The sequence below is a fragment of the Nicotiana sylvestris genome, chromosome 4 (assembly GCF_000393655.2).
Source record: "Nicotiana sylvestris chromosome 4, ASM39365v2, whole genome shotgun sequence".
In the NCBI taxonomy this organism is placed as follows: domain Eukaryota; kingdom Viridiplantae; phylum Streptophyta; class Magnoliopsida; order Solanales; family Solanaceae; genus Nicotiana; species Nicotiana sylvestris.
In genome coordinates this window covers 21,559,420-21,571,422 of record NC_091060.1, presented here as the reverse complement: position 1 = coordinate 21,571,422, position 12,003 = coordinate 21,559,420, and the positions used below count along the sequence as shown (strand labels likewise).

At 43.5% G+C, this 12,003-nt stretch overlaps 1 protein-coding gene across 1 annotated transcript; it reads right to left on the bottom strand.

Annotated features, from left to right (window-relative positions):
- Positions 1-3,055: 3,055 nt before the first annotated feature.
- Positions 3,056-3,994, bottom strand: LOC138889326 (uncharacterized). Its single transcript, XM_070172619.1, has one exon. It carries the CDS (start codon positions 3,992-3,994, stop codon positions 3,056-3,058), a length of 939 nt encoding a protein of 312 aa, XP_070028720.1.
- Between the last annotated feature and the right edge of the window lie 8,009 nt (positions 3,995-12,003).

Sequence of the window (12,003 nt, the reverse complement as noted above, 5' to 3'; positions counted from 1 at the left end):
CCAACAGAAAATAAACTGTGCACTGCCGAGGGTCGAACGGAGCGAACCATAGATGCATCTATTTACACCGAGGCGATCGGCCGGATCCATAAATATCAAGAAACATCAAGAATACACACAAAGGCGCATTTATATACAAATAGATTCTTACAAGAGTTCAACAAGTTCACATGTTCACCTTTATTTCTTTCCAAGTCTCTAACATATCATAAATGATCACATTAGCAAGTTAATATGGAGATATTCACAATTTAGGCATGATGTGGGTCCTAATCTACCCAAGCAATTAATGTCATAGTAGCTACGCATGGGCACTCGTCACCTAGTGCGTACGTAGCCCCCGCATTTAGTAGCAATTTTCTCAATTATTATACCTATGGAGACAATTCACTCTTACAAGGTTAGAAAGGAGACTCACCTCGCTCCAAGCGCACTTCCAAATATCAAGAACAAGTGCAAGCCCTCAATTCGGAGCCGAACATTCCCAAACTAGTTAAATGAAGTAAGAACTAGTCAATATAGACTCACAAGATCAAATTCTAACTATTTAAGCAATTTCCCAACCTTTTACACATGTTTCCTAAATTCCGACCCCGGGCCCACGTGCCTGGATTCCGAGATTTTTCGAAGGAAGTTGTTCTCTACCACCTAAGGATCAATAATATATGATTCCTAATTTATTTCATAACAAATTTCGTGGTTAAATCTAAGTTTTATTAAAACCCTAGGTCTTGCTCTAACCCCTTGATTTTTACCTAATTTCTAGTGTTTAATCTATCTAATATGCAAGTATTAAACTACAGATGGATGGAATAAACTTACCTCACAATGCTAAGTGGAAGTCTCCTCTCCAAAGATTCCAAAATCGCCAATGGAAGAGTGTATAAGTGATAAAAATAGTATTGAACTCGTATTAAATGAACCTCACTGCCTAGCGATTTCCGCATCTACAGCCAGGGGACCACATCTGCGAGAATTAAACTGCATCTGCGAAAAGGGGAGGGAAAGCTGGGACCGCATCTGCGGTTTCCTGGCCTGGCCACTTGGGCCGCTTTTGCGATGGAATAACCGCACCTGCAGTCCCGCATCTGCGGTCCAAGAACCGCAGATGCGGTTATGATAGAAGCAGCAAACCTTTAGACCCTTTCCAAATTTTTCACTTCACTCGAGCCTCGTCCGTTTGACGTTCGCGACTCCAGGGCCCCGCCCGAACATACCAACAAGTCTGAAATCACGAGGAGGACCTACTCGAACCTTTGGAACACCCGAAACAATGCCAAATCTAGAAATCATCCCCTAAAATCGAATGAATCAAACTTATGAACTTCATGTTCTTAATTTCCCTCTAACGGGATAAAACGCCCTTAAGCTACTCGGATCAACCTATCCACAATGACCCATACTGAATCAAACTTCTACAAATTCCGCGACAACCCAACTACGAAATCCATGGTGATGCGCTCCCACTTCCACTCCAAAATAGGCATCTGCTGAAGTAGGCCACCCGACATTTGGTGCTCATACTAGACCTACTGGCAATTCAAACATTTAGCCACATACTCCACTATGTCCTTCTTCATTCTCCGCCACCAAAAATGCTGCCTCAAGTCATGATACGTCTTCGCGGCACCCGGATGAATGGAATAACGCGAACTGTGGGCCTCCTCTAGAATCCTCTCCCTCAGACCATCAACATTAGGAACACATAGACAGCCCTGAAGCTGCAAAACACCATCCTCGCCAATAGAAACCTCCTTGGCACCTCCCTGAAGTACCGTCTCTCTGAGAACCGCCAAATGTGGATCATAGAACTGCCGGACCTTGATCTGCCCCAAAAAGAAGACTGAGCCACCACGCACGCAAGAACTCGGCTGGGCTCTGAAATGTCCAACCTCACAAGTCTATTAGCCAAGGACTGAATGTCCAAAGCTAGTGGCCTCTCCCCTACTGGAATGAATGCCAAACTACCCATACTCTCTGCCTTCCTGCTTAAGACATCTGCAACCACATTTGCCTTGCCCGAATGATAAATAATGGTAATGTCATAATCCTTCAGCAACTCAAGCCACTTGCGTTGCCTCAAATTAAGACCTCTCTGCTTGAACAAATGCTGCAAGCTGCGATGATCGGTATAAATCTCACATGACACCCCATACAGATAATGCCTCCATATCTTAAGGGCGCGAAAAATCGCGGCCAACTCTAGATCGTGCACATGATAATTCTTCTCGTAAACCTTCAGCTGGCATGAAGCATATGCAATAACTCTCCCCTCCTGCATCAATACACATCCCAAGAAAACACGTGAAGCGTCGCAATATACTGTATACATCCCCGAGTCGGAAGGCAATACAAGAATTGGTGCAGTAGTCAAAGCTGTCTTGAGCATCTGGAAGCTCTCCTCACAATCATCGGACCAACGGAATGGAGCACCCTTCTGGGTCAATCTTGTCAAAGGTGATGCAAAAGATGAAAAGCCCTGCATGAATCGCCGGTAATAACCTGCTAGCCCTAGGAAGCTCCTGATCTCGGTCACTGAAGTAGGACTTGGCCAACTCTGAACTGCCTTAATCTTCTTGGGATCCACCTTAATACCCTCTACTGACACAACATGCCCCAAGAATGCCACTGACTCTAGCCAAAACTCACACTTGGAGAACTTAGCATACAGCTTCTACTCTCGCAAGGTCTGAAGCACTACTCTCAAATGATGCTCGTGCTCCCCCAAGCTACGTGAGTATATCAAGATGTCATCAATGAAGGCGATGACAAACGAATCAATATAAGGCCTGAATACCTTGTTCATCAAATCCATAAATGTTGATGGGGCATTAGTCAAGCCAAAGGACATCACCAGAAACTTATAATGGACATATCTAGTCCGGAATGCAGTCTTCAGAACATCTGAGTTCCGAATCTTTAGCTGATGATACCCTGACCTCAAGTCGATCTTAGAAAATACCCTAGCACTGTGCAACTGGTCGAACAAATCATCGATACGAGGCAACGAATACTTGTTCTTGATGGTGACTTTGTTCAATTGGCAGTAATCAATTCACATATGCATAGTCCCATCCTTCTTCTTCACAAATAACATTGGTGCACCCCAAGGTGATACACTGGGCCTAACAAACCCCTTCGCCAGCAACTCCTCAAGTTGCTCCATCAATTTTTTAGGAGCCATACGGTACGGTGGAATAGATATAGGCTGAGTGCTTGGAGCCAAATCAATATAAAAATCAATATCACGATCTGTAGGCATGCCAGGAAGATTAGAAGGAAAAACATCGGCGAACTCTTGGACTATTGGTACAGAATTAATCATCGGAGACTCTGCGGTGGTGTCTCGAACATAAGCTAAATAAGCCAAACACCCCTTCTCGACCATATGCCGAGCCTTCAAGAAAGAAATAACCTGACTAGGTGTATCAACTGTGGAACCCTTCCACTCCAACCTCAGCAACTCTGGCATCACTAGTGAAATAGTCTTGGCATGGCAATCTAGGACGGCGTGATATGGAGATAACCAATCCATGCCCAGGATGACCTCAAAATCGATCATATCAAGCAACAAAAGATCTTCTCTAGTCTCAAAAACATAGAAGGTGACCACACAGGACCGGTAGATCCGATCCACAAACACAGAATCACCCACAGGAGTGGACACATGAATAGAAGTGCCCAAAGGCTCAGGAGAAATAGCCAGGAAACGAGAAAACATAGACGATACATATGAATAAGTAGACCCTGGATCGAATAGTACCGAAGCATACCTACCACTAACGGAAATAATACATGTGATGATGGCATCTGAGGCCAATGCATCTGGCCTAGCCGAAAAGGCATAAAATCTGGCTGGAGCGCCGGCTGGCTGGCCTCCACCTGACTGAGTAGTAGCTGGATGACCTCTCCCTACCTGGCCTCCACCTCTAGGATGACCTCTACCAGCTTGTCCTCCACCTCTAGGTGGGTGGGCAGCTGGTGCTAAAATCATGGGCTGCTGACCCTGCTGCACTGCCTTGCCCCGAAGTCAGGGGCAGTATTTCCTCATGTGACCAGGGTCTCCGCACTCAAAACAACTATGTGGCGTGGTGAAGTGCTGCCCAGATGGCTGACTCTAAAAACCCGTAGATCCACTGGAAGAGGCCTGGATAGCTGGTAGGCGGTATGAACTCTCCGGCATAGCACTGAAATAGGAACTAGAAGAATCCGGAGGATCTGAATACCCATTGGAGGAACCCTGAATAGCTGGCGGGCGATAAGAACTCTCTGGTATGGCACTGAAATAAGGGCGCACTGGAGCACCCCGAGCAGGTGGTGGTGCTAAAAATGGGGGCCTGCTGGGTTGACCCCTCCCGAATTGACCTCTACCCCTAGCCGGGGCACCTCTGAACTCTTTAGAGAATCTAGCCCTCTTATCCTGTTGCATCTGCTCTCTACCCCATAGACGATATCCCTCATCCTGCAAGCAATCTCAACCACTAGCTGATACCCTGTACCCATCTCTACCTCTCGGGCCATGCCAGATCGGATAATGGGGTGTAACCCCGCAACAAATCTCTGCACTTTCTCTGCATCTGTGGGAAGTATCATGAGTGCATGGCAAGACAACTCAGAGAACCTTGCCTCATAATCGGTCACTAACATCTGGCCCTGCTCAAGATGCTCAAATTGATACCGCAGCTCTTCCCTCTCAGAGGGTGGTATGTACCGATCCAGGAATAACTGTGTGAACTGACCCAAAGTGAGGGGAAGAGAACCTGCTTGCCTGCCAAGAGCATAGGACTACCACCATCTACGGGCCCTGCCCTCCAGCTGAAAAGTAGTGAAGTCAACTCCATGTGACTCCAATATTCTCATGTTGTGCAGTCTGTCCCTGCACCTGTCGATAAGTCCTCAGTTGTGATGACCCGGTCAGTCGTCTCATCAGTTACCACTCTGTTTTCCCCCATTTCTGCTTCTTTATACTTCATTATCCGCATTTTATGTGGTCGATTTGATTGGTTTGTGTTTGGTGTGGTTTTGGTAAGAAATGAGACACTTAGTCTCTTTTAAGAAGGCTTAAGTTGGAAAAGTCAACCGGATATTGACTTATGACTTAGAGGGATCGGATGTGAGTTCTGATGGTTCGGTTAGATTTGGGAGGTGATTTCTGACATAGGAGTGTGATCGGAAGTGGTTTTGAAGGTTCGGTGTAGAATTAGGCTTGAATTGGCGAAGTTAGTATTTTGGCGATTTTCGATTGATAGGTGAGATTTTGATCCGGGGCTTGGAATGGAATTCCGTGAGTTGATGTAGCTTCGTTATATCATTTGGGATGTGTGTACAAAATTTAAGGTCATTTGGATGTGGTTTGGTTGGGTTTTGATCGAAACGTATTTCGGAAGTTTTTAGAAAACATAGGCTTGAATTCGATGTGAATTGATGGATTTGGTGTTGTTTGAGGTGTTTTGATGATTGGAACAAGTTTGAATGAGGTTTTAGGATGTGTTGGTATTTTTGGTTGAGGTCCCAGGGGCCTCGGGTGAGTTTCGGGTGGCCGATCGGGCTAGTTTTGGTGTTGGATTAATGCAGAAACTGTTCAGCTATTGCAAACGAAATTGGCCTTCGCGATCACGAGGGGCAAGTCGCGATCGCGTAGAAGGATTTTTGAGTGGTCTGAGTTTGGCGTTCGCATTCACGTATGCGGCTCGCGTTCATGAAAGGTCAGAAGCATGTGTTTCGCGTTCGCAGGAGGAGTTTCGCGGTCGCGTATAAGGAGTTGGGCGTCAGTGGTAATTGTTCTTCGCGTTCGCATTGGGTGGGACACGTTTATGTACGTTTAAGAGTCAGAGCATCGTGTTCACAGGGAGAGACCCACATTTGCGTATGGTCATTTTTTGAGAAAAATAAAAAAGTGCTTCGCAATCGTGGGGCTAAGGTCGCGATCGCGATGAAGGAAGTTCAGAACTAGACAGTGAGTTTATTAAACATTTCATCCGCGATTTTGAGCCATCTTTTCCACCATAGCTGAGTATTTTGAGAGCTCTTTGAGGGAAATTGAAGAGGGATTCGAGGAGAAGTGATTGGAGGTAAGATTTATGAGCATAAAACGTGACTTTATTGTGAAATTAACCTAGAAATTCATGGAAATTTAGCTAAAAATGGAAGAACTAGGGCTTGGGATTTTGAGATTTTAAATTGGGATTTGAATGGTCATTTGAGGCCGGATTTGAGAACTCTTGACATATATGAATTCGTGGGGTGATAAGGAATCTAATGATGCAAAAATTTCCGAGTTTCGAGAAGTGGGCCCAGGGATCGGGTTTTGCTAATTTAGAGATTTTTGATATTTTTCGATTGGTTTTGATTGAGTTATGTTCCCTTAGAATATTGTGACGTATTCGTTCTAGTTTCCATTAGATTCGACTCACGAGAAGGCCGATTTGAGAGGCAAAGGCATAGTGACCTAGAGTTTTGCCGGTTCGAGGTGAGTAATGAATGTGAATGATGTCCTGAGGGTTTGAAACCCCAGATTTGCACATTGTAGTGCTATATTGAGGTAAGACACAGGATTGATGATGAGCGTGGGGTCGTTTACTATTGGGGATTGTGACTTGGTCTGTCCCGAGTGATGCTTTTACATCGTATTTTGATTGAAGCTTATTTGTTATCATCATTATTTGGACTGATTGCCATATTTGGGCTTTGTTCCAACTATTTGAACCCTCCTGGGAGTTTTATCACTATTTCCTCACTGTTTGACTTACTACTTGAACTCAGTCGTACCGTTTTCCACTATTTTACAACTCAACCACTTTTACTCGGTTTTTGAAACTAAAATGATATATTAAATGATGTTTTGGACTGAGAACTACTATTTTACTAATGCCCGAGGGGCTTATATGATTTCTGGATTGAGTACGGCCAAGGGCCAGATGTGAGGATACTAAGGATCGGGCTGCGCGCCGCAGCAGTGTTATACTGATATTGATATGAGGCCAATGGCCAAGATTTGATGCCACAAGATGGCTTAATATTGTGCTTAGGCCGTAAGGGGCCCCTGTCGGAGTCTGCACACCCCCAGTGAGCGCTTTCGATGAAATGTATGGATCGGGCTGCACGCCGCAGCGGGTACTATAGGGTGCCGTTCTATGTGTTGATTTTCTTTATATGTCTGTCACTTAACTGCGTATTTGTTGTAGTATTACCATATTTCATTTCCATTGGTTTATTGCTTTCAAATTACTTGTTTAAACTGCCGCATTATAGATTACTCTGTGTTTTCCGTGATTTCTTATTCTCAGTCATTATTTATGCTTATTACTCACTAGGTCGGAGTACTCACATTACTCCCTGCACCTTGCATGTAGATCCAGGTGTTCCAGAGGCCGAGTGAGGATTTTCAATCAATTAGTTCATATCCGGGAGCATCGAGGTAGATGCACGGCATCCGCAACCCGGATCTCTCCTTTCTATCCTTTCGTTTTATCCGCATTTCCTAGACTGATTATGTATTAGGCTGTTAAACTTGTACTAGAGGTTCGAGACTTGTGACACAAAATCTGTATGTGCTATGGAGTGGTATTATCATATGAATTTCCGCATATTTAACTCGTTGTCTTAAACTCTTATTAGGGTAATTTAGCAATTTAACTATGTTAGCTGATAATGATTTTTATAAGAAAATGGATTGGGGTTGTTAGTTGGTCAAGGTTGCATAGCAGTGTGTTGGGCACCATCATGACCGGGGTTGGGGTCGTGACAAGTTAGTATCAGAGCCTAGGTTACGTAGGTCTCGCAAGTCAAGAGCCGGTTTAGTACAGTCTCGCGGATCTGTATAGAGACGTCTGTATTTATCCTCGAGAGGTTGCGGAACCTTTAGGAAAAACTCCATATTCTTGAAATTCTTATCGTGCGACTTTGTTGATTTGATAACAAAACTTCCGTTATTCTACTCTCTCACAGATGGTGAGGACACGAGCTACCGAACGAGGTGGACGACCACCAGTGCCACCCACTGAGGCAACCAGAGGCTGTGGACGCGGTCGTGGACGTGGCAGAGGTAGAGCAGCGAGGGTAGCACTAGTTGATCCACCAGCTTCCTCAGCTACGGATCAGGCTCCAGCAGCACCAGTTCAAGCACCGGTTGTGCCCATCGTGATTCTGGGTCTTCAGGAGGCCTTGGCATAGATCTTATTAGTTTGCACTGGCCTGGCTCAGGCAATTTTGGCCACTACCGCAGCAGCTACTTCACAGGCCGAGGGAGGCAATCAGACCTCCGCTGCTCGCACACCTGAGCAGGTAGTGTAGGGACTACAGACGCCGGGGGCACCTCCAGCTCAGCCGGTGGCACCCGTTCAAGTAGCCGGATGATGAGCAGCATTGTCTTGAGAGGTTTGGTAGGTGTGAGCATGTGATTTTTGCCCTAAATATGATTGTTCCCAAAATCCCAAACAAAATAATCTTTCTTTATTTGCTTTACGATTTTTGTGCATTTTTGTGGCATTCTATTTGCGCATTTTAATTCTATGAAGTACGAAAATATGCATTTTTGCATTTAGGTTTTAGTATCAATTAAGGGTTAATTTGTTTTATAATAAAAACATGAAAATCACAAAAATCAGTTCACTTTCGCATTTTAATGATTTTTATTATGAATTTGTCGTGAAATAGTTTTTTAACAATTCTAGGCATTAGTCAGTTTTAGTTTTTGAAGTATATTAGGACTCTACTTTAATTGTTGCAATTCTATAAAATCAGAAAATAATTACAAAATTGCAAAATGGAAAATAATTAGATAAAATGAAATGAAATTATAAAAAAAAGAAATTAAAGTGAAAAGCAAGGGGTTGGCCAAGTTTGGGCCAAATCAAAGAAGTATTTCAGGCCCAAACGCCTTAACCCGTTGCAACCAGTTCAGCCCAAACCCTCAACCCGGTCCGCCCCCCTGTCAAATGAAACAGTGCCATTTCAAGGCCTTTGGATCAGGACCGTTGGATCTCATCAATCCAACGGTCCAGAACTAACGAGGTTCCCAATATATAAATGTCCAAACCAGACCCCCCTACCCCCATTTACATCGTCTTCCTCACCCCACCCCTTCTTCTCTAACCCTAATCCGCGCCGCCCTAAAAACCCTTGCCGGCGGTGAACGTGAACTACACCGTTCACCCTGAAAATAACACCATGGGTTCCCCTCACCTTCCTCTTGTTACTACACTCGGTGGTTTGCCTCGAATAGGGCCGGAACTCTTCGAATCTTGATTTGAAGTTTTCCGGCCAGTTGATAGTTTGTCCAACTCGGCCCAAATTCACACCCTACAACCCCCAGCCCTTCCTCAACCCCAATCTATGGTTGTTTCCTTTCGAATCACCCTAAAACGTCCCAAATATTAGATCTAAGAATCCCGGCCCAAACCCTAAAATCAAATCCTTCTGATTTCGAACCGTAGCATCCTTAACCATGTGTTCTCGTGTAAGAACACATGGTTGGGGATGTTACGCGTCAAAAATCTGAAAGGGTTCGTATGTTCTTGACTGGCCGAAGCCCTTTTTGCCTTTGTGAGTTGTTCTGTTCTTCCTTTTACTGCTTCTTTTACTCGCATGATTAAAATATTACTTGCAGTCATTGTTTCATTATTGTCCTGTTAATTTTTGGTTTAACTGTGTTAGTATAGGTCCTGTTAATATTTTCTGAGTTTGTTAGTTGATTGAATGATTATAATTTCGTGGATCAATAATATTCATCAAGTATAACATATTGGAAGACAAACATTCACATGACAGACTTCCATTATAATATACTGGATAAAATTTTACTAAATTTAATAAGCAAAAAACATAATCAAAACTCACACATTAGATGTCTACTATTCATACACAGCAGACGTCCCGTAAAAAATACTGGTATTAAACAACGATTACAACATTATAACATAAAACTAATAACATAGTTACAAAATTATCAGAAATAAGACAAACTAATGAACAGAGAAAAAATTGTAAAAGTTAAAATACAACAAATATTTAAAACCTAACGGTATGGAAATCAAAATTAAACCTAAAGAACCATTAATAACAATGAAAATTCAAAATGTGACGACCCAAAGGGGTCATCACCTGTTTTCTTATCCATTCTGTGCTTCTAAGGCCTTGAAAACCTTATTTAAAGTTACCTCGATTTGCGTGCGTAGTCCGGGCGCTTAGCCGGAAAGCTTAAATATGAAGTTTTTTGAAAAATTCTAAGTTTTGATGTTAAAATGAATAAGTTTGTCTTTGGTCAAAATTTTGGGCAAATGGACCCGGACCCGTAATTTGATGGTCCCGGAGGGTCCGTAGGAAGATATGGGAAGTGGGCATATGTCCGGAATCGAATTCCGAGGTCCCAAGCCCGAGAAATGAATTTTTAAGTAAAATTATTTTTTGAAAATGTTTAAGGAAATTGGAAATGAAATATGATTAGAAAGCAATGGTATTGGGCCCGTATTTTGGTTCCGGTGCCCGGTACAGGTCTTATATATGTTTTAAGTTCTTCCAATAAAATTTGGTTGAAATCGGACGTGGTTTGACGTGTTTCGGACTTAAATTTCTAAATTGGAAACTTGATGAAGTTTGAGGAAAAATTCTTGATTTTGAGGTTTGATTCATTGATTTTAAGGTTATTTAGGCGATTTGATTGCACGGATAAGTTCGTATGATGTTGTTGAGTTAGTGCATGTGTTTGGTTAGGAGCCGCGAGGGTTCGGGAGTGTCTCGGAGTTGTTTCGGAATGGTTTTTGGCTTTAGAAGTGTTGCAAATTTTCTGTTGTTGTGCCCAGGGATTTTATTCTTCGCGTTCGTGTGGTCTCACTCGCGAACGCATAAGGCAAAGATCCTAGGTGCCCAGTTTCTTCTTCGCGAACGCAGAGGTTGAGACGCGAACGCGAAGCTCAGGGGGGAGACCCTTCGCGAACGCGTCCTTCCACTCGCTGTCACGGCCCTGACCCTAAACCTGGTCGTGATGACGCCTCTCGTGAAGACAAGGCCAGCCAGACCAAAAGAGAACACCTCATTTAAATAATTAAATGTCATAAATAGTTCTAAAACATGATATAATAGCCATAATTTGCTGAAATAACGATAACAACAGTAGAAACCATCCCGACACAGCCCAAACCGGATTGTCACAAGTCATGAACAACTAATAAATCCGGATACCAGTCTACTAGATACGAAATCCGATACAAAAGTTCAAGAACATAAAAATAGTAAGATAAGGGAGGCACGGGGGCTGCGTACGCCAACATCTACCTCGTTGTCTCCGAAAAACCCTGCCTGGACTGGGAGGATCGGCACTTAGGAGCGGACTCTGCGATGCCTGAATCTGCACACACGGTGCAGGGAGTAATGCGAATACTCCGATCAGTGAGTAATAATCATAAATAACGGCTGAAAGCAAGAAAACACGTAAATGCATAAAAAATTCTATATCAAGCAGTAAGATCACTTAAAGCAGTAAATCCATGAAGAAGTCAAATGAAATTCCTGTAAACCAAGTAAAACAGGTAATTTAGCAGGTGAATAACAAGTAGAAATCCGCCCCTTGGGCACAGTAATAATCACTCAGAACAGTATCATCCCCTCAGTCTCACTCCCAATACAATATCAGCCCCTCGGGCTCACTCTCAGTACAATATCAGCCCTTCGGGCTCACTCTCAAATCATGATGGGTACTCGCGCTCACTGTGGCGGTGCAGACTCCGGAGGGGCCCCTTACAGCCCAAGCGCTATATCAAGCCACCTTGTGGCGCATAAAAGTATCTCAGGCCCTCGGCCTCATATCACTCAACATATCCTCACATATGGCCATCGGCCTTACTTAGTCCGAAAATCATCACAAACCCATCGGGCATTAGCAAAATAGTAGTTCTCATCCCAAAACATCATTTAGAAATATCATTTAAGTTTCAAATATGAATAAAAGTGGCTAAGTTTGTAAAACAGTAGATACCAAAAGGACTGAGTTCAAATAATAAGTCAAAA